Genomic DNA, 23,686 nt, shown 5'->3' on the forward strand with positions numbered 1-23,686 from the left:
AATGACTTGTGACGTAGAAAGTTGAACACATATATCAACATGGCGCATTCTACTAGTAATCTTAATAAGAAACGCGGAGGAAAACGCTGTGTTGCTGGCGGACCTAATCAAATTAGTTGCGCCAATGACTCAAAAACCGAAGGAATGTCAATGCATCTGTTTCCTAAAAAAGAAACAGAGCCGCAAAGACATAGAAAATGGGTAAATTTTGTGCGTAAACATAGACCGGGTTTTGAGGCTTCCTCTACCTCGTGTCTGTGTTCTGCGCATTTTGAAGATTCTTGTTTTGACCTTATTTTGAGCGTGCAAGTCAAGCTCAAAAGAAGGTTGAAGAAAGATGCTATCCCAACCATTGACGTGGCTGGGATTCCTGAACCATTACAGGACGAAATAACCGATCGAAAGCGAAGACAAGTAAGTTTACGCTTGTTTATGTTAATTTTTCTTTTGTCATATGTAAATTCGATATAAGTTTTGTAGATTATTCGACATACTCTCCATAAGCCATCGCTGAAGGAAACATGTTCTCTCGATGAGGAAGTACCATCTACTAGTGATCTACATGAGTAGTTGCACCAATTTGTTTTTATTGTTTACTCTTGTTTCAAACCATTAAACTGCATGTCAACTTATATAGTGCATCCATGTATCTCCTGTTTGATTTTTATCTAGGCATATTTCCTGACCATTCTAAACTCAGCAAAGAAGGTCAACAGTCTCTATAGTGCACAAGTTAAAAGACCTTTCCATCATCGCCCCTCTGATGGTATGTAACCTTTTGTGCTACCACTTGGATATGCTTTCCGAATAAAGTGGTAAACACAAGCAGGTAAAGGCCGAGTATTCTCCCATCCCATAGACCCACAAAACCATCACATCAACCATCTGTATGCCACAGCTCTCAAGTACCTGAAGTAAATAAAAAGATTGGACTAATTATTGTTGATGAAACAATGTTGATGATAACATTGTTTCTCATACAATTTACAATCTTACATATTTCATGATTGTGATGCTTGGCGGCGATAAGCACGTCCATTCCTATCTCTCAATAGTGGCCCAACGTTTTCAAGGACAGCCTCATGAACTAAAGGCCCAAATTTGGCATGCTGTGTTGTGCATGATATTTTCTCAATGCTGCCATTGAATGTCATTTTCTGCAAAGCTGGTCCTATTTCCTTACAGCATCTGTACTCTAATGCGTCTTCTAACAAATCGGTATGAGAGCATTGACAATTACACCTGAAACGTGGGAGCATTGTGGTTTATAAAGTAACTTTATGTATATTACAAACAGGAGAAAACAACAACTTACCATTCACCGAGTGGAATTACGCCATCACTTCGTTGTTCTAATGTCGCAGGGAGAATTCCATCGGGATCATCTGGAGTATGCACTTCATCACCATCTCCTGCGAGCGCTTCATCGTTATATGCGAAGTCGTTTAAATGCTCGACATAACCCACGGATTCCGAGGTCGAATCAGATACGCATTCAGACATCGAATTCGAATTATCTGAGCACTGATTTGAGGCCATACTTTCCGGAAAACTTCTTTTTTAATATTTTATTGAAAATACTGTCATTATTTGTTTTTAAGACAAGAAAAACGACTACAAAATCACCTCCTATAATATAATATTATATTGACAGAAACAGACGTGTTTAACTATCTACGTCACAAGTATCAAAATGGCATCGTAAAAAATTCGCCAATAGTACCCGACTTTGGAGGCAAAATTAAGGAACTTATATTTATCTGTGTAAGTCCAGCTACATGTCATAGTTCTTCAAATAATCCAAATTTTCAATTAAGCTCATAAAAAAGCGGGGCTAAAATTCGTAATATAAGCACTTTAAAAATTCTTCAATAAGAGTGGAACATCTGGCGTGAATTAGAGTTCAACAACAGGATGAGGGCATGAACTGTATAATAGGAACTGTTAACATTTTTTTAAAGTTTGCAAGATACACCAAACTCTTATAAAACTTATTGAGTACCACCTCCCATATCCCTTGTGATATTTTTAATTTTCATATTGTTCATATCCTTGTTTTATGTTGATTTCCTTGATCTTACTTAATATCACCTGCTTTCATAAGCTAACACCTGCTCTCATTTGACACAATAGAAATCGTCTCATTGTACTAAAATATGAAGTTCTATGTGTGCAAATTGCAGTTAAGAATTATATATGAATATATATAGTGTCCCTTTAGGATCACCCGTAGTCTTTACATGTATGTAATGACTTATTCAGTAGAAATAAAATTGAAAGAAGTAATCAATCATTGTATTAAACAAAATTCATTTTTATTTTCAAATGTAACAATACAACAAAATTTATATGGCATGCCTGAAAAGCTGAGTTTAATATTTATCGGAAATATATTAAAAATCAAAAGTCCATGCCGAATGCTTTGACATACGCTACTGGAATCAATCTGGTAGAGTGAGTGGGATTGAAATCTTTCCTCTTAATTGCACAGAGCCACTTCTGACGCTTTTCAGTACTGTGTTTGTCACCAGGGACCGCGTACGTTTCATACCCTTCGTTGCTTTGATTGGTAAAATAAACACACAACATAAAACCGAATTTTTGTACATGCAGACCATAGTTTTCTATTGCGCTCTTGGAACAAAAAGGGAAGCAAGAGATCCACGTGACCATATTTACCCAATCATCATGCAGAAAGCAGAGAAGAATACGTGTCCCAACTCTCTCAATACAGGGCTCTGGCCAGGAACCCAGTCCTTCGATGGAAAGGTTACAACTGGAGAAGATTAGCTCAAGAATACGACATATTTTAGCGGCAGCACACAGTCGCAAATCAAAGAAATGGCATGCATATATTCTTTTAAATCTCGCCGGAAGTGAAGCAATTGAAAAAGAAAGGTCGTTCTCATATGGTGACGAAGGCAAGAATAGAGAAGATCCCGAATGTGGCAAAGCCAAATTCGCTGAGATATGCATTCCCCGCACAAATATCACAATGGGAAGACACAAATTTAATACAACAGTTTAAGATTAACAGTCCTTTCAAGAATTCGCGCCATAATTGGAAATTAAAGCAAACACGTGCTAATTTGGTTGTTTAAAAGAGAAAATAATCCGTGAACGATTAGTTTGTAAAATAACAAATAACGTCTTTTCCAAATTGCTTTTACATGAAGGAAAATTAGCATTGGTAAAAGCTATTCAAATTTGCGAAGTAAATGAACTAGCAGATCAAAACAAAAATCAAACGATATTACAAAAGAAAGAGGCTGGCAAATCGAAGCAGAAAAATATTAACTGTGGTAATTAATAACAATAATGCCCAGCTTAGGTAAGCAGTGCAAAACGTGCGGAAAGGGGAACCATTTACAAAAATTTATAAGTCTTCTAGAAAATCGTTCACAAAACCTAGCAAAGGCAATCAATTGGCGAAGTCGCAGACATTGCTGACAATTACTTTAGGCCTGCTCCAAACGTCGCATTTTACATGAGCTGAATGCATTTAAAACAAAAGATAATTAGGAATTTTATTTTATTTTATTTTGTCTTTTAATGCATTTGGCTCATGTAAAAGGCGACGTTTGAAACAAGCCTTTCATATTGCAAACAAATCCTAGATGAATATTTCAATGAAAGTCCACAACAACCTACTAATAAGATGCAGACATTCATTATCAATTCAGTAGGTTTATGTGAAGCGTCAGAAAGGAAATAAATTTATGATACTATTGAAATAAATAATCATGATGTACGATTTAAAGTAGGCACTGGAGCTCGTTGCAATGTTATGTCATTTTATTTGTTCAAAAAAGTTCGAGACATAGAAAAGATCGATAATAGTCGTCCGGTTCAGTTAATAAGCTACATTGGTGATCCTATTCAAAAGGAGAAGATGTGTTTAAGTGTTACTTTCCTGGAAAAACTGCTAGTTTGAAACTTGATGTCATTGAGAAAAGAGCAAAACCCTTAATTGATTTGCAAGATACTCTCAGTCCTGAAGTGAAACCAATGGTTTGTCCACCGAGAAGTTTACCAGTTACGTTGCATGAGAAAGTGAAGCTAGAGCTTGATAGCATGGTTACAAAAGAATTATCATATCCATAAAAAAGCCAACAGAATGATTATCTCCAGTTCGTTTGAGCTAAATACACCAATAAGACATCTAAAATTGTTATACAGAAGTTAAAGCGCATTTCTGAAGATTTGGAATAATTCTTGGTTCACCAACACAACGTCCTTCAAGGCAGAAGATTGAAGTCCAAGCTATTACTAGCTTCGTCATTATTGGTTCATGATGTGATTAAGCCTCAGTCAGCAAGTGAACAGTTGTTGGAAAAAAGATTGCAGCAGAAAAAGTATTTTGATAAGTTCGTGCGCCCATTGCCAAATCTGGAAACTGGTGATAAAGTATGTGTTCAACCTCCGGTTGGATATGCTCGTAAGGGAGAAATCTAACGAACTCCAACTCCTAAACAACCAAGATGATATGTAGTAACTGTGAAAATTAAGAATTAACGACGAAAGGAAAGACATATTTTAAAGGTAATTAAACCCGCTAAAGATTCCGTGACTCACTGTAATCATAAACATCATGGATCAACACCATATGTTATGACAAGAAGTGGACGCATATTTAAGCTAGTGTAAAGATAAATAGTTCAATACTTTTTAGAAAATTATTAGAAAAAATATAATAGTAAAGTATACGTAGTCATGATCAGTGGCGTAACTAGAACGTTAATTTGGGGGCATATTCATATACTCCGTCATGCCCTACTGATTTCTTTTGAAAGTAATTTGAATTTAATAAACAAATGTTTGGGGCTTTTCAGTTTATGATCATTGATCATTCAATTATTGGACAGTTATACTACGCATTGTTTAAGATTTGGGAAAACTAATATTGATTACATGAGAAGCTGTTTACTATAACCTGTGATTTTGAGTCTTTTCTGATCCATGAATCTTTTTATTTTCTTTTATTTTTCAAGTATTGTTCACTTCAGTTTTTTTGAAAAAAACGCAAGCAAAATGTGTTGTTTTTACGCAAAAACGATGCCCACAAAATAGATTTTGTATTGCTCTAAAAGCACCTCCGACGTTTTATGACTGATGTTTGAAAAATCCTAGATCCGCCCCTGACTGCAAATGCCGTTATAAACAACAAATACTTATTATTAGAAGATCAATGTCGCGACAATCCTCCCGGCGACCCAATTCCTTCATTGAGGAATAATGAAAACACACAAACGAGGAATGGAAACTACAAAATCGCAAATAGAACAAAAATAAATTGGACAAAAATTCACCAACTTCAGGATCTCAACGAGACAAAGATAAAAACAAAACATCAGCTCTCAAAAACGCGAATACTCATAATAACTAGGGCAGTGGGGAATGCGATCGCGAGACAACAAATGCTGGAGACTCCATGATAAAGCACGTAAATGGATATAAACTGTCAAATGCCAAAACAAAAGTTAAAGTCGCCGTATTTCCTGGTTCCACAACTTTGGACATAACAGATTACATAAAACCACTATTAAAGAAAAATCCCGATCGCTTAATACTCCATACTGGAACAAACAGCTCGAGACATCATACAAATCCTACAGACTGTGCTGAAGAAATTACCACGTGTACCGAATCAATCAAGAAAACCTTGCCTGACATAGATCTCTGCATCTCAGCGTTAATTACTCGGCTTGATGACAAATCTTCAGCAACAAAAGTTGAGCAAATACTAAAAGTTAAGCAAATTATATAAATGATTTGCCAAATTGTTTTAGTTCCTCCGTACCAACACTTTTTTCTGATGATACAAATCTCACAGTTTGTGGCTTTACATCAAACGAGATTCAAAAAACTTTAGAAATTGAATTAAATAAAGTCCATATATGGCTTTTAAGTAATAAGCTGACCTTAAATGTCAAAAAAACTGAGTATATGTTAATTGAACAAGACAAAAGTTTTCCCATGCTTGTACTGATCCAATTTTATCGATAGGGACTGAGGCTATTAAACGTGTTTCGTCCACTAAGACACTTGCTGTAGTGGTGGATGAATGCATCACTTGGAAAAATCATATTGAGAGTACTGCAGAGTTGTAGTAATTTGAGTAATGCGTAGATCAAAAAAAAAATTACTTGACAAAGACACGCTTAAAGTCATGTATAATGCTTTTGTATTGCCACATTTCGATTACGTTGCTTTGGTATGGAACAACTGCTCCAATAGTTTACAGACTAAATTACAAAAACTTTAAAATAAAGCTGGCCGAATAATTACAGGTGATTGCTATAAATCTGCCTCAGACTCTGTAAAAGCTAAACTCGCTTGGGACACCTTAGAGGCAATGAGAAAAGTGCAATTAGAGAATTTAATGGTACAAATAGTGAAAGGTTATTCTACAGATTATCTTCAACAGTTTTTCTCAACAGTACTAATGAAGTGTATAAATTACGTAATAACAATCACGTTCTCAACTTGCCAAAACCAAAAACAAATGCCTTAAAACGTAGCTTTTCATATAGAGGTGCGGAGGCTTGGAATAACATTGAAGACAAAAGAAAATATCCATTGCATGCATAAACTTTTTAAATTTAATATTTTTATTTTTATACAGCCCATACATTGGTTTTTTTTTGTTTATAATTTTTTTTATTTTATACCTAGATCTAGTATCCTTCTTAATTCTATTTTATCACACGGCTTTCTGAAAATCAACTTTTTTATTTTTATATGTAGTTGTATTTTAGGATGCAAGTTGAGATACTACCGTGTTTAATAATTGTAAATAAATGAATAAATGAATAAATAAATTAAATAATGCTGCTCTTCAAAACACGTGTGCTAAAAGAAATTGGCATTTCAATGAAAATTAAAATATCACTGAGAATGAATTGAATCCAGGAAAGATCCATCTTAATAAAAAGGGAACAATTCTGCTATCAAGGAACTTTTCAAATTTTATTTATAAAAAGAATGATTAGGACATTGCCGCATGGGAGTCTAATGATAATATACAACCAGATATGGATGACCATTCATTATCTATTGAGGGTGAACTTAATAAAATATTACATTGCAATGATTCATCTGAAAATAATCATTGTAGTTTCAGTAAAATACCACAACATCGTGGTATTGTTATGGCTCTATTAAACATAAATAGTTTAATTACCCACGTAGATGAGCTTCGAGTTCGCATTAATACTAACAAAATAGACATTTTGTGTATTAACGAGACCAAACTTGACTTATCAGTTAAGGATCATGAGGTCTATATACCAGGTTATGAAATTATTGGAGAGACAGAATGATAAATAGACTAAAAGGTGGGTGTTTGTATTTATGTCCGTGATATTATATCTTATAATGTTCGAGATGATTTACACCTCGAAACTCTTGAAAATTTAGTTCTGGAAATTGAAAAGCCAAGATCTAAACCTGTAATAGTTAGTACCTGGTATAGACCTCCTGACTTGCCAGTCAGCCACTTTTCAGATTTTGAACAAATGATAGGATCTTTCGATGCTGAAAATTTAGAATACTACCTGTTTGGTGAAATGAACATGACCTTATGTCAACAAATGAATCACCAAATATACAAAAAATGATAGAAATAATAGATAATTACCAAATAAAACAACTCATAAAGGAACCAACATAAATTACTAATTCCTCAAAACTCTAATAGACTTATGTCAAACAAACCAGTCTGTTAACATTATAGAATCTGGGGTCCTACATTTAGCAATTAGTGACCATTAACTGGTCTATATAATACGTAAGGTGCATCACAATCGTTAGAGCCCCAGAAAAATTAATACTAGATCAATGAAAACCTTCAATAGAGAAGCCTTTTTTAATTATTTGAGGCAAAAGGAATTACAAAATATATCTCATTCTCAAGATCCAAATGAGATGATAAACTATTAAAGATAGCTGCCGCTGTGATTGCACCTCCTTTACTAGAATATTCACTGTATCAATTAAAACAGGAATATTCCCGAACGAATTGAAAACAAGCAGAGTAACACCAATATATAAAAGCGGCACAAAAAGTGATTCTAGCAATTATCGTCGTATATCTGTCATTCCTTGTGTTGCTAAGATGTTGGAAAAATTGTCTTTCATCAACTTTATGATTACATTGATGAAAATAAATTACTAATTACCTCTCAATCAGGATTTCGAAGTCTTCACAGTACATTATCACCTTTTCTGGAGGCTACCTGTGATTGGTCTGTTAATATCGACAATGGCCTAGTAAATGCCGTCGTATTCATTGATTTAAAAAAAGCATTTGACACAATTGACAATCAAATTAATCTATCAAAACTTAAAAATTATGGTCTTAACGAAAACAGCATAACTTGGTTTGTTCTTATCTAACTAAGAGAACTCAAAATGCCTTGTTAATGATGTATTGTCGAACTATAGACCGGTGAAATGTGGCGTCCCACAAAGTAGTTGTCTGGGACCTTTATTATTTCTATTTATATACATGACTTCCTAAATTCCCTTAACTATGTAACATCGGGAATGTTTGCAGATGATACTAGCATTAGCTATGCATCTAATTCCGTTCAAGAGCTCCAAAATATCATTAATTCTGAATTGAAGAGACTTAATGAATGGCTTGTTACAAATAAACTAAGTCTCAATGTTGTAAAAACAGAATTCATGATAATTGGATCACGTCAAAGAATAGAAAATCTAACTGATACAATAGATATTAAACTGAATAATAATAAAATTAAGGAAGTAGACTGTGTTAAATGTTTAGGAGTTTTTATTGATGTTCATCTTACCTGGTCAGTGCATATCGAGAATCTTTGCAAAAAAATTGCTTCTGCCATAGGAGCATTAAAACGTATAATGGCGTTTATTCCAATGAGTATAGCTATCCAAATTTATCATGCACTAATCTAGCCTTATTTTGACTATTGCTGCTCGGTTTGTGATGGGCTTGGTGAAACGCTAAGCATAAAATTACAACAGCTACAAAATCTGGTAGTTCGAGTAATAGCCAGAGCTGGTTATGACACAAATGTTGTGGCATTACTAAACTTCCTATATATAGATAACCTCTCACTTAGGCGGAAAAAATTAAAAATTTGCTTAATATTTAAAACTCTTAAAGGCCATACTCCAGATTATGTAGAGAGTTTCTTCTCGATGCGAAGTGCACAATAAGATCTTAGAAACTCTGAAATGAAGCTGAATTTACCGAAGCCTCGTACAAAATACCTATAACGAAGCTTTCATTATAGTGGAGCCTTGCTTTGGAATAGCATCCCAGAAAATATTCAAAGGCTTCAATCTTTTGCACAGTTCAAGAAAGCTGTAACTCAATTCTATAACACATTATAGCTCCCACACGGCAATCTTGTAAATCAGTAAATGTTTCTTTTTTGATATTGTAATTATACTAGTCTTTATATATATCTATATATATGAATGATAATATTAAGGAATCTCTGGACTTTTATTTTGAAATTTTTATTAAGCTTTCAACTCGGGGCTTCGAGCTTTCGTCAGAATGTAAGAATATATTATTTACAAAGATTTTGTAGGCGTTTGGAGCGTCTGATTGGTTGGTTAGTAGTTGAGTTGATATTATTGGATAGTATAAGATGCGTTGTCATGGTTTCGGGTGTATGGATTGCGTTGATGAAATTCGAGTGTTTATTTTAGTCGTTATGTTATTAGTGTGTTGTTTTGGTTTTGTCTTTAGTTGTGAATAGATAATGGGGATGTCAATATGTCTGTTTATTGTGTTGTTGTCTTTGCTGTACCATGCCTCTTTGAATTCTCATGCGTGTTTTGTCTGTGCGCGTCGAAGAAGTTGTGTTTTTGTCCAGTCAAATGTGTGGTTGGTATCGTAGGTATGTTCTGCTAGGAGTGATTTTGGGTCACGTCGTTTGATGGCATTCTTGTGTTCAGTGAGTCTTGTTTCAATTTTCTTGGATGTTTGTCCTATGTACTGTTTGGGGCAATCTTTACATGGTATCATGTAGATCGCGTTGGTTGTGTCAAATGTCGTTGTTCGGTCTTTATGTTTAGTGAAGTATGATTTGAGTTTGTGTGTTGGTTTATGTGCGATGTTTATTTTGAATGGTAGGAGTAGTCTTGATGTCATTTCTGATGTTCCGTTTACATATGGTAATGTCACTATTTTTACTGGTTCGTCTGTATCTTCGTTAGGTTTTTCAGTTTGCGGCTTGTTGTGTATTTTGTTTAATACTTTGTTGATAAAGTTTCGTGGGTAATTGTTGTTTATGAATGTAGAGTATAAGTAGTTGCGTTCATTCTTCTTGGCTTTCACTTTTCACTTGGCTTCCAAATATGAATGTTGGAAGGAGAATTCAGTGGAGAGGCAGACCTCGAGCAGATCGATGATATCGTCTTGGTCTAGTTCGGTTGTGATTTTCCACGAGTTGTTGTTAGTAAGTAGTTCGTTTGTGACTTGTTTGGCTATGCTTAGTGGTATGGATGTGAAAAGTGACGAAGCTAAGTGAAAAGTGAAAGCCAAGAAGAATGAACGTAACTACTTATACTCTACATTCATAAACAACAATTACCCACGAAACTTTATCAACAAAGTATTAAACAAAATGCACAACAAACCACAAACTGAAAACCTAACGAAGATATAGACGAACCAGTAAAAGTAGTGACATTACCATATGTAAACGGAACATCAGAAATGACATCAAGACTACTCCGACCATTCAAAATAAACATCGCACAAAAACCAAAACACAAACTCAAATCATACTTCACTAAACATAAAGACTGAACAACAACATTTGACACAACCAACGCGATCTACATGATACCATGTAAAGATACCATGTAACGATGCGACCCAAAATCACTACCAGCAGAACATACCTACGATACCAACCACACATTTGACTGGACAAAAACACAACTTCTTCGACGCGCACAGACAAAACACGCACGAGAATTCAAAGAGGCATGGTACAGCAAAGACAACAACACAATAAACAGACGTATTGACATCCCCATTATCTATTCACAACTAAAGACAAAACCAAAACAACAAGCTAATAACACAACGACTAAAATAAAACACTCGAATTTCATTAACGCAATCCATATACCCGAAACCATGACAACGCATCTTATACCATCCAATAATATCAACTCAACTACTAACCAACCAATCAGACGCTCCAAACGCCTACAAAATCTTTGTAAATAATATATTCTTACATTCTGACGAAAGCTCGAAGCACCGAGTTGAAAGCTTAATAAAAATTTCAAAATAAAAATCCAGAGAATCCTTAATATTATCATAATATGCCTGGGTTACCAATTTTCAAATATATATATGGATATATTAATGGAGAATATTCCTGGATAAAAGAGTGCTCAATATCCTATATATTAGAAGAGCGTAAGATAACAAGAAATAAAATGGACAAGTGTTTGCTGTCGCTACTCGGAGTTTCACGCCGTAGGAGTTGCCTGAAGATCGCCCTGCGGCGTGAAAGATCCCTCGGAGGAGTAGCGACAGCAAACACTTGTCCATTTTATTTCATGTTGTATACAAAGTGTATATACAATGTGCACTCCTGGCTATCACCATATTAAAATGGTGACTCCTGCACTTGGGGCACAGAACGTACGGTTACACATTGTATGGATTGTATTGTAGAGTCACCACAGTGCTCAAACCTATAAAGGTGAGCTTTGCATATTGCGAACGTCTCCACACTGTTATTTTTGAGGTGTTGAACTAGCACTTTCTCTAGTGCTAAACTGACACCCACCGGTGGTGTTAAATAAAAGGTGTTATTATAACACCAATATTGGTGTTGATTTAACAAGATATGACCTTAAACATATTGTAGCGTCTTAAATTTACGCCTCAACACTTTAATACCTAATTAATAGTGCTGAAATAGCACCTTGTTCTGCCACAAAGGTGCTAAAGTAACACTGTTTTTTGGTGTTAAGTGGTTGGTGTTAAATTAACACCATTAGCAAGAGTTACAATAATTTATAAAGGGCGTTATTTCTGCACCACTCTCCTTGTAAAATCATGGGTGTCAAAATAACACTTATTTTAACTGTTTTTTTAACTTATTTTTATACTTATATCAAACTGCAGCTGTTTTCGTTCTGACACGGATAACAGAACAGTTGACTTATGCGTTCATTTAAACAGCTTAAAAACTTCGTAAAAAATAGCGGCAATACATATGTTATATTAACCAGAGCTGGATTAAGCATGGATTTTTTCATTTTAAACATGGCTGCGTTTTTAAGGCAGCTAGTTATATCAGACTTTAAAAGATTAATGCTTGTTTGAGTAACCTTCGTAGCATTCTCAACGAAGGAATCAACAACAGTTTGAGGTACACGTCCTCTTTCTTTGAAATTTAACAAACATAAAGTATTCGCTCTAGATAAATTGTCCTGGTCAGCCATAATGTAAACTCTTCTTCCTGTTCAGGGTCTGTATTATCAATCTCATGATTTTGATTAGCATCGTCGTTTCCCCTATCAGTATTCAACTCTGCGCTGTTCCTCGTATTGCGCACGATGTTATGTTTTCGAATAAGGTAATTTCTCAATGATAAAAATTTCTTAAACGTCCTGGCACAACCATCGATGCCACAAACAACATGAAAATTTGGTTCATCACGATGAACACGGCCAATATGTGTTATTAGTAATTGAAGAGAATCTGAAACGAATTCTAGGCAAATATTACATCGATATAGACGCTCCATGACATAATTCACTTCAAGAATACAATTCACTTCTGAAGAGAGTGCCGGCTCAACTCTGTTACCATATATGGTGTGAAATGTGATATTAGCGACTATATGCAAAACGCGGTAAGATGTTTATAGCCTACTGTCACTGTCACACTATTTCATATTTCATTTCATGATTTTCATCGTGATTTCATCTGTTTGTGCAGCGTTGTCAACTAAACGTAAAAGTCAATATTACCAGGCTTAAAGAGCCATTGGATTTAAGTTATTTGGTTTCGACGATCTCCCTTCTTTTAAAAAGGTAAATACAAAGCTTTTTTGAATGTATTTTCTTATGAAATTTCTTGTGACACATACTTCTCCTCGTGCTTATATTTCATGTAGAAATTTTTGTATTTGTGTTTTACAAATTTTTATGCGTTTAAGGTCGGATGGATTCCACGTTGCTTGATAATCTTAAGAAGGCAGGGGTAAAGGACAGTGTAATTTCTATTCTTGAAGATGAAGAGGTATGTGTATAAAATTAATTTTATCATGAGTGCGTGAATTTTTGCGTGTTGACGTTGTGACTAGACGACTTTTTGTTGCTTTTGTTAACACTGCTTGGTAAATATGGATTCCATACCGAAAAAACAATACTTGAATTTAGTGGGGAAAATTATTGAGGGAAATAAATTGTAAAGATAAAAAATGACTGGGTAATCTAAGACGTCAAGCATTATGCGTGAAGATTCAACTGCCGTGGTTCCAAACTACAATAGACTATGAAGTAAAAATACCAAATCATTATTATTGCAGCATGCTAAGTTGATGTTCGAATAAATTACTTCATTTTTTTTTATTCCGGTCCGCGGAATCCTGGCAAATGTTAAAGCCAATAAATTAAGCTGTTTTAGTAATTTAAAAAAGTTATTTGGAAAACGTTTATAACAATGGATTTGAATGATAGTTCTCACTCGGAAAGCGAGTTTTACCATGCCGACGAGCTTGGAAATATCGTGGAAAATGTTAGCAAAAATATAGCAGAAAACGTAAACATGGATGAAATGGACGAAAGTGTTACGCATGAAATTCAAGATTACATTATGGCACAACGGCCATAACCGCTTGACAAAAAATAAATACGTTATTTACCGTTTATATTTCGGTCCGAATAGAAAAATAGTTCCTCTCGACATCAAAAACGGCCTTTGGCCTCGGGCCGTTTGGGATCTCTGGAAAACATTTTTACATTTATTTCAACCGCGTTCTGATTGGTCAAAGCCCAATCCAAACATCAAATGGCTGTTCTTTTTTCGCTTGAATGGACCTCCCCAAAGTCTCGGTCCGTACAAGCGAAAAATCAACTTGACCAGTATCCTCCTGTACGAACCTCTCGCTCAGTCATTAACATATATATATATCTTTTTAATTTAATTTTGATTTTTGTACTTGAATAGTTTGATTCAGCTGGTATTTTAAACAATACATGAGCTGTTGAAGGGATGTGGCATAAAAGGAGGGCGAGTTATACGAATCAAAAATGCATTGGCAACGATTAACAACTTGGACAAGTTTCTGCCTAATAAGGAAGCTGGTATGTGTATTCAATTAAGTCTGACAATTTACAGAGTTCCAGCGGTGGATTTATGGGAGGGGTGCACAGGGGTGCTCACTTCTCTAAGCTCTCGTCAACAGTGTGGTGAATAGAGGGATAAAAAATGGCATTTTTCATGACTTTTAAGTTTTAATTAACGCTGAACATTTATTATTATTATATATAAAATATTTAGCGAATTTATTTGTTTCTAACATTCAGATTTTAGTTGCTCACAAAACCAAGCCCCCTCTAAAAACTCTATGCTCGATCCACCACTGTAGAGCTTCATCTTAAAGCATGAGCACTTAAATCTACAACGGCAAAATGCGTATATTGTAAATATTAATCAGTTGGTTGTATATTTTGCAGATATAAGGAGTGCAGTTACAGCATTGATATTCAGGTTGTGTTGAATGAAAAATCCACGGCAAATTGCTTAGTTTTCAAGATCTGCTGCGTAAGTAATAGATACCGAAACTATATAGAAACTGCATGGATAAAATTTTATGTATGCTTTAATATAAAATATATTTATACTACTGCCATGACATGACAATATTGTGTCTCACTTTCAATGACCTAATAATTCTAATTGTGTTTATGTTTATGCTGTTGTTTAGGAAGATGACTCTTTTGATGATGAAATAGCAAACACCACCTACCCACGACTAATTGGATCGGGAGAATTAGGGAGTCTGTACCCCCTTGTAATTGCTACCGAAGGGCAAATTTTTTTAAATCTGTCAAAAAAAATATAGAAATTTCATTGTCTATAGTACTACTTCTAGGTACATTTTATGTACTGAATATGGAATATACACCAAAGGCCTGTAACATTTATGCCCTTTTGGAAGCAGTTTTGATGGGCAAGCCCGCAAATGCAAAGAAAGAAAAGGTTTCAGTTCAGAAATTTGTGAAAAGTTTGGGACTTTAGAGATTATAATATAGTAGTATTTCTAAGATGTTTTATATATTTAATTTTATATATACATTTAACTTTACTTGTTTCATATATTGACTTGTTTATAGTATGTTTTATGTTTTGTATATATTTATATGTGTGAATACATGCATATAAATCATTTCATTTCTTTAAATATATTTATTGCTCAGCATTTTTGTGTCGCGTGTTTAACTGGCCTTACATAAAACAATAAGAAAAGGGGTTACAAAATAACACCGAATTTAAGTGTCATTTTGACACCGGACGTTAAGGGCTAAATTAGCACTTTAACAAGTGCTATAATAACACCAAGAATAGGCGCTATTTTAGCACCAAACTCGGTGTTAATTTAACACCAGTAAGAAAATAACACCCGAAATGGTTTTATTCTGTACCTTTTAATTTAACACCACTTTTTAGTGTTAAATTAACACCTTAAAATTTACAGTGCATATGAGACTCTCTACACAATCCGACAGTGCTCAAACTACGCACACGCAGTGAGCGTAATATAGATATATATATACAAAGTGTATTAAAATGTGCCCTCCCGCCTATCTCCATAGTAAAATGGTGACTCCTGCATGTGGGACACAGGATGTACGGTTACACATTATATATATATATATATATATATATATATATATATATATATATATATATATATATATATATATATATGAGGACAAGAAGAAAATAAACAAAAACTACAATTTCATCCCGACAAGCCTGTTTCGTGATTTCTCACTCTTCAGGGGATAATTTTAAATTATTATCAATATTTACGCTCTGCTCTTATGCATCGAGCACTGTAATTACGGAGATTCAAATAAACAAAACTTCCTATGTATATATAGCTTTGTCGATGTTTTAATAGATAATAATATTTTTTATTGTTTATGATAACTGAAGATTTTACCGTGTCAAAATAATTTTGAAATAAATAAATAAATAAATGCTTGAATAATTGAACAGTACACATGCAAATGAACACACGGATGTTTCACTGAGAATAATGCATAAAAAAGACTAATAAGACCATAGTTCAAAAGATTTTTTTAAAAGAGTAGACGGTTTTTTCGAAGAGCAGTCATTTATATCATTTGTTTTCTTTGAAGCAAAGTGATACGATTATCAGTTTGCTATTTTCGAAATATTTATTACTAGCTATATTATGCACTTTTTCAAATTTATACAAAATGACAGTGTTTTAGTAACACTACGTAAAAACTGCATACTCCGATTATATTTTTTTCATAAACTGTGTGATAAGCACAAATCCTCATAAGCAATATTTTGAACAATGAAATGAAACATATTTAAACATTATGTGTAATCACAATTAACATCACACGTTATAAATATAGTGCGATTTATATAAACGGATTTAACACCTCTCGACATAAAAACCCCAGAACTGATAAATTATTGGCATGCAAGTGATTGATCATGAGCTGTTAATAAATGTTATTTATTTCTTTATGTCATTTTTACAAATATGCTTACGAAATACTCTGTTTATTTTATTAGTTGTGGAACTAAAGGAAACATTGGTGAGGTTGTAAACGGTACAAAAGTTGAAGTTGGAAACACACCGTGGCAAGTTGGAATTAAAAGATGTCATAACTGCAACATTAGATGCGGTGGCACGCTGATCAACGACCAGTGGGTGGTTACTGCTGCACATTGTGTCACTGGTTGGTTAGCTGAAGAACTCTATCTTGTAGTTGGAGAAGTAGATCAATCGAAGATCTCTGGTCAAGAACAGCAGTTCAAATGCACTGAAATCATAACTCACGAAGACTATGGTCTTGGTGCTCCATTTGATAAAGATATTGCATTACTAAAACTTGATAAATATGCAGTTCTAAACGACTACGTGCGTCCCCTGTGCTTACCAGAATCTGGTACTGTTCTTGGCAGTCAAGATTTTTGTCAGGTGTCTGGATTCGGTAGAGTAACGCGGTATGGAGAGAAGTCTACCTTCTTACTTCAAGCCAACATAAACATTGTAGATCTTGAAACGTGTAAAAAGGTATTTATGAAAACTTTCACACATTTGAAATTAAAAAAATAAGATCACTTTTAAAAAATGCATTTACAAATAACTAAACGGACCAAACGGCTTTTAAAGCAATTTTTGAAAGTTCAACGCACATTAACTCCATTGCCACCAACAATTTTTTGTGTAGAAAAAGCGGCGCCTAATGAATACCTAGCAAGTAGCAGTAAATAAGTCGACTGGCTTTAAAAAAATATTGCAAAAATATCGACTTGTTTCATAGGTACATGCTAGCACTGTAAGAATACACTTTGGTAACACTAGTGTATTCGAATTCAAGTTTTGCTTTTCACCGATGGCACTCTTTAGTAGTAATTACTAAAAAAAATAAGAAAAAAACTCAAAATTGACGGGTAGAATATCTCTAATATTTAAAATTTGATATTTAATACATAATATTTAATATTTCATATCTAGCTAATATTTAATATTGAGTATTTAATATCTATAATATCTAATTTTTCAGGCGTATGAAAAGTTATCAAGGAAGGTAACCTCAAATATGTTATGTGCTGGTTATAGAAAAGGTGGGACAGATGCATGCCAAGGCGACAGTGGTGGACCTTTGACCTGCTACAATCGCAGCAAGGTTCGTTTTACCTTGGGTGGTATTGTGTCTTGGGGCGTCGGCTGCGCACAGCCTGACAGGTACGGGGTGTACACAAACACAGCAGTTTTTACACCATGGATCGAGAAAAAGTTAAAGGCCTACAGCAAATAAGCACCTTGTAATCAAACGAACAAAAACTTTTTCATTTTTAAAACTTTGGGTAATAGATCGATTTCTATCAAATTTAAACGAGTAAATTTGTATTTTCTATGTATGAAATAAGGTATATGTCATCTTATCTGATTTTCAATATTTTCTTGCACGTGTAATCCGTGAAATATTAAATGAATTGTATCAAATTGCTTAAAACAAATGAAACCTAGGCTAGAATCAAAGTGGGAGGGCTGTGAAATTAGAAAATTAAACGAGACTTACCTGGAAGTTGAAGTTTGATTGAAATTCTATGAGCCATTGGTCTGGAGCGAAGAAGTCACGTTAGACAGCGTGCAGGAAGTTCGAGCTTCAGTTTTTAAAGTATGTGAATGTCCATTGAAATATCTGTGTATGGGTAGGGTAATTTTTAATACGTAGTGTATTTTTGCTCGTAATGTAACTGGGTGGGTACGTGACTTCTTCGCTCCAGACCATTGGCTCGTAGAATTTCAATCAAACTCCCCAACTTCCAGGTATCTCTTGTTTAATTTCCTAATTCTACTTCACCATTGGTCATGTCACTACAAAGTCACGTGAGATTTTAAAGCAATGGCCATGAGCATGAAACTACAAATTCTTTATGATAGCGAAGAAAGTATATAAAAAAAAATCAGGTAAGTCTAATTATCAAAATAATCTTGTCTAATCTATATTAAGTGACTGTAGTATGCTATGGCCAAAATTTTAAGATTTGGTAATTGCCCCTGAAATCATAGGTTTATCATAGAATTTGCTAAATGTTGATGCATTTGTCCAACCAGCTGCATTCATGATAGTATTAATTGATATGTTAACTGCTTTCGCACCTGAGGTTGAAACTGCTCTGGTGCTATGGGCATGGAAAATATTTGTGTCACTTCCTGCTTTATCTAGGACAGATTTCAGCCACCTTGCAATGGTATCTGTTGTCACAGGCATATATGGCTGTTAATAGCTAATTAATAGTCGTGTTTCGCCTGTGTATTTTTTCAAGTACACTTTTATTGTTTTGAAAACGCATAACTGTTCGTCTGCAGGATAGGCTTGTAAAGCCTGGCGACTGAAATGTTTCCCAGTTCTTGAAGTTTTCGATAGTTTCTATATATGGAAAATATACTGCTTGTGTGGTTGACATACTACTTGCATCTCACCAATTTCCAGAGCATTGATTGTTTGACAACGTTGCTCGGAGAGCAATGCTATCAACATAGCCATTCTCATTGTAAGGTCCCGAAGATGCAGGCCGTTAATGGGTGTAGTGATTTCAGATACTTAAGTACAAGTGCTACATCCCAAAGACAGTGGTTACGGGGAATTGATGGTCTTGTTGTGAAGACGCATTGAAGCAAGAGGGGTTTCCAATTGTCCCTCTCTCTGGAGGGAATATAACCAAGGATAAGGCACATCTAGTGAGGGTTCATTGCACTATATGTTAGCTTGTAGTTAAAATATACATCAATAAGGAAATTGATACCTTGTGTTACGGTGACTGAAAAAGGATCAATTTTCCACCGGAAAGAGTACTTTTCCATCGTTTCAGGTAGGTTGTGTACTGCTTTCTAGTGCCATTTGTCTAGGATTGTAGCATGATATTTGTAGCTGAGTCCAAAAGTCCTTGACTCTTTAGTAAGTGCCTGACACTTTGCATAATAGAAGTCTGATTGTCTTGTTGAGTGGATGCATCTTTTGACGCTTTGATGGCAGGTACAAGAGGTCTGGCTTCCTAGGTAAAATAATGGGTTGTTCAATTAGCATGTCCGTCAAGTAAGGCTAACAAGACTGTGTTGGCCAGTGAGACAAAACTTTAAGTCCTGTGGCTTCCTCTTGGTCACCCCAAGAAATTAAGAAAGCATTGACTGCTTTTTTCCCCGGATCAGGGTGATATGAAATGCAATTTTTGCATTCTTTTATTTAAGCGTGAAGCTAACAGGTCAATTCGTCGTGTGAATTAACACTTGAGTACTGCTTTTTTAAAACATGTGAATCTAATGCCCATTCATCTCAGATGTAGTTTTTCTAGATATTTATCAGCAATGACATTCTCAGAACCTGGAATGTGGTAAACAGTGAGCCAAACATTATGGCTTATACACCACTCCCTGAAACTGACAACTAGTGAATTTAACTCTGGTGAGTGGCATGAACCCATTTGGATTATACATGACACTGCAGTAGTGTTATCGACTAAAACTTTGACATGTGTGACCTGTACTAGGTTTTCAAATGATTGCAGAAAGTTAATTTGCTTGGAAGCCTCTTTTGATGACCATTGACCTCCAGTTGGGGTATTATGTATCGTTTATCCCAACCCTAGTTTTGACACATCTGTAGCAAGGGTATGGACAGGTTCCCCTTTAACTCACCTTAATCAAAGGTAATTTTTCTATGGCTGTATTTATTTACTCAATTGCGGATTTTGTCGTTTCTTGTTCTGGTTGAACTGGCGCCTCGGATTGCCGTGGTACTTGGAATTCGTCGTCATTCGACTCTACGGCTGAGGCGCTCGCCCTAAAAAATGGCGCCTTTGAACGTAACGAGAGCTTGATAATTTCAATTTTGCCCTTGTGGGCCTTGAGGGCTCGATACACTGGCCGTGGAGCCAATTTTATTTGTGGCCCGGATATGTGTCAGTTCTGTTAGGAGGTTATCGACAAATAATAAAGCTGTCACAGGTACGTTTAATGAGCACAACATGGCGTAGTCATTGTGTATGATTGGCTTGCTTCCCTCCCGGCGTCATTGTGTTATTTCTGACAAGATCGACTAGGCAAAGTTTGGAGCTATCAGCTTTTGCCTGAAGTAACTGCTCCGTGTTTTTCAGGACAAATTGTCCGACCTTCGTAACTTGCTCTTGAAGGCGGAAAAATTTATGGTCTTTTTTTCTGGCATGGCGGTTGAGTTTCCCCGAGCTTCTGGGTTGACTTGTGTTACAACGAGTTTCTCACAATTTTCAGGTTGGTGATATTTGCCAATTTTCTTCTTAAGTTGATCATCAAAAGCTTTTGCAGCCAGCGTTTGTTGGCAATGATCGCTAGTTTGACGGAGACAGGATAATCAGTTTTCTCATCTTTGTTAAGCGAATGTTCGATCTCGTATAGCAGTGTGTCATTTTCCTCGCTTTGAGCCGTAGCAGATGGTTCCCTGCTCATTGCTATATAATTAAGTAACTCTTCTGAGTCGCAGGTATCATTTGTGTCTGATTCAGCCTGGCGGTTATTAGCCAACTTGGCTTTTTTGGCAGATTCTACCAAGTTGAGCAGATTGTCCTGCTGCTCATGTAGTCGTTTGAGCGATTCACCCATGGTCAACATTGCGTTGTTGATACCACAGTACAGGTATTAGTGACCTTATCTACAACGCAAGCAGAAAAGAATTTTAAACCAATGCGCATGTGCGTGCGTCGTTGAGTTTTGAAGTGGTTCTACAACGTGGCGTCTTTGCTTAAGCCCACGTCGTTCTACATCTAAGGTGGAATTTTTCACAAAAAAGTTTTAAAGTATTTGAGTTTTTAATTCACCATACAATTGTCTGTGGAATCTGGTATGTGGCTGATGTGTTGATATTTATCTGTGAGTAAAATATTTTTACATTCCTGATTTTAGCAAGGCATGATTATGTCAGAACAACAGTTTTCATCAGCATCAAGTGATTGCTCACCAAGTATACCACGAAATTCACCGTGAGTTAAATTAATTTTGTAGCTAAATTAACATCCAGTGGCTTTGAATTTATCTTACTTTGCAATAACGGTTTGTGTCCCCCTTTTTTTGTTTGCATAAAAATACTATGCAACGGGTACTAATATATCAATTTTGGCTACTATATATTTCTAAATTGTTTTAGAATCAGTTTTTTTATGAAGTGGACAACAAATCATGATGTCGAACTGTGCAAACAAGTTGTTGTGTCAAGACTTTTTGACACAAGAAAAAATCCCTTGAAAAAGGAAAGTGTGGGAAGCCGTTGCTAAGAAGTTAGAGCAACATGACCACCTTTCCTTTCATGTTGACAAGCGCGCAGTTAGCGAAAGAATGCGAAAATTTCTACAAACTATCGCAAGAAAGAAAAAGAAGAAATAAATGCAAGGTTTATTTCTCAAGAAGCAACTGAGCAGGATGATTTACTTGAAGAAATTCATGCTAGAGAAGAAGAAATTGATGTTGTTGCTGCTGAGGCTAGAGCTGCAGAAAGAAAAAAAAATGCAGACAAAGAAGCCCTAGTAGCTCTTTTGCCAAAAATTGCAGACAAATAAAATAATTTGTAATTACAATGTATGAGAAACAAGAAGTACAAACATTCAGAATAAAATTATGAGAAATATGTTTGAAGAGAGGGTGGCTCCAACTGAAAAAAATCACTTGTCATATTTGATTGAAGACAAGTTAGAGCATTTCTAAGCAGTGATGCAACTATAAACATTTTGCCCACAGCACTTAAGCTAATTTTTAGATTCTTCTTAAAATCAAGGAATTTAAAGAAGTTTATAATGTCACCAAAAATCAATTCAACTGATATTCTCACAGCACTCATTGACTTATTGAATTCTTCTATTGGCATGGTTAGTGGTACGTTTCGGTATGGTGCTTGCCAGTGAATGCGCAGAGGATATGCGGGATCTCCATATAGGCACATGGGTTTTCCATTCCAATGAGCAGACTCTTCAAGGTCATTCAGAAGTCCTGACACAGCCAGCATGGCAGAATCATGCCTTCTTCCTTCCAAAAGAAAAATGACTCAGTTTGTTTTTCAACAGAATTTACCCTTGACATTGCATTTTCCTATTGGTCCAAACATGTTTGCAATTATTCCATTTGGAAGTGTAACTGATTGGAACTTAAGAGCATGGACCCTATTGTGACCATTGTACACTATTCGCTTCATTTCACCTGGTCTACAAATCTGTCTTACTGTCCCAGCAATGAAACCAAAGCAATTATCAAGAGCTGCTCCTTTTTGATGGATAGTTTCAGCATAAATCTTCAGATTTTCTGGGCTGAGCAATTGGTGATTCCAACTGGTTATTTTGTCCCCATGCCTCACAAAAATGCAGTCAGCAACGGCATTCATGATCATGCTGAGTTCTGGAACAGACCTTCCAAACTGAGATACTAGATTACTGTATCTACATGGATAAGAAAACCAACGAAGGACAATGCAGAGAGCTTCCAGCCCATCACAAACTGTTCCTTGTTTACATTTAAAACGATGAGAAAAGTCTCAAGCTTCAGCCAAAAAGGAATTTCGTGTTTCTTGCAAGGAAAGTCTACAGCAGATGTAACTTCATCAATTTCCTCCGAATCAAAAGATGAATAGTCGCCGTGTTTTAATTCTGGATTCTTTGAACGCAAAACATCACTTTGTTACCGCCTAACATTTGTGGAGTAAAGATTTCTGTCGACCCAGATACTGGTACTGACGTTGACCTAATTCCAAGTGATTTCAAGAAAGTACTAGAATCAAATTCAGAGATAAAAAAACATATCAGGAAACCGGAGCAGAGAATATATGCCCCAAATTGTAACAAGATCGACGAAGAAATAGCAAGAAAAAAAGAAGCAAAGTTATCGAACGACAATGCAGAAACATGCACCAATATTTA

At 35.3% G+C, this 23,686-nt stretch overlaps 1 protein-coding gene and 1 long non-coding RNA gene across 3 annotated transcripts in view; both read left to right on the forward strand.

The window, feature by feature from the left end:
* The window catches only part of LOC124456063 (serine proteinase stubble-like), a 77,304-nt gene extending 59,050 nt beyond the window's left edge, over positions 1-18,254 (forward strand). For both annotated transcript variants that reach the window (XM_047006602.1, XM_047006603.1), the window contains 2 exons: positions 16,814-17,318; positions 17,812-18,254. In XM_047006602.1, coding sequence (XP_046862558.1) covers positions 16,814-17,318; positions 17,812-18,066 — 760 coding nt within the window. In that variant the 3' untranslated portion in view covers positions 18,067-18,254. The remainder of the gene's footprint in view (positions 1-16,813; positions 17,319-17,811) is intronic.
* Positions 12,617-13,051, forward strand: LOC124456068. The gene is made up of 2 exons (XR_006952095.1): positions 12,617-12,881; positions 12,968-13,051. It is a non-coding gene; the product is annotated as an uncharacterized LOC124456068 (long non-coding RNA).
* Positions 18,255-23,686: the final 5,432 nt, after the last annotated feature.

The sequence above is a fragment of the Xenia sp. Carnegie-2017 genome, unplaced genomic scaffold (assembly GCF_021976095.1).
Source record: "Xenia sp. Carnegie-2017 unplaced genomic scaffold, XeniaSp_v1 HiC_scaffold_41, whole genome shotgun sequence".
Taxonomy (NCBI): Eukaryota; Metazoa; Cnidaria; class Anthozoa; order Malacalcyonacea; family Xeniidae; genus Xenia; species Xenia sp. Carnegie-2017.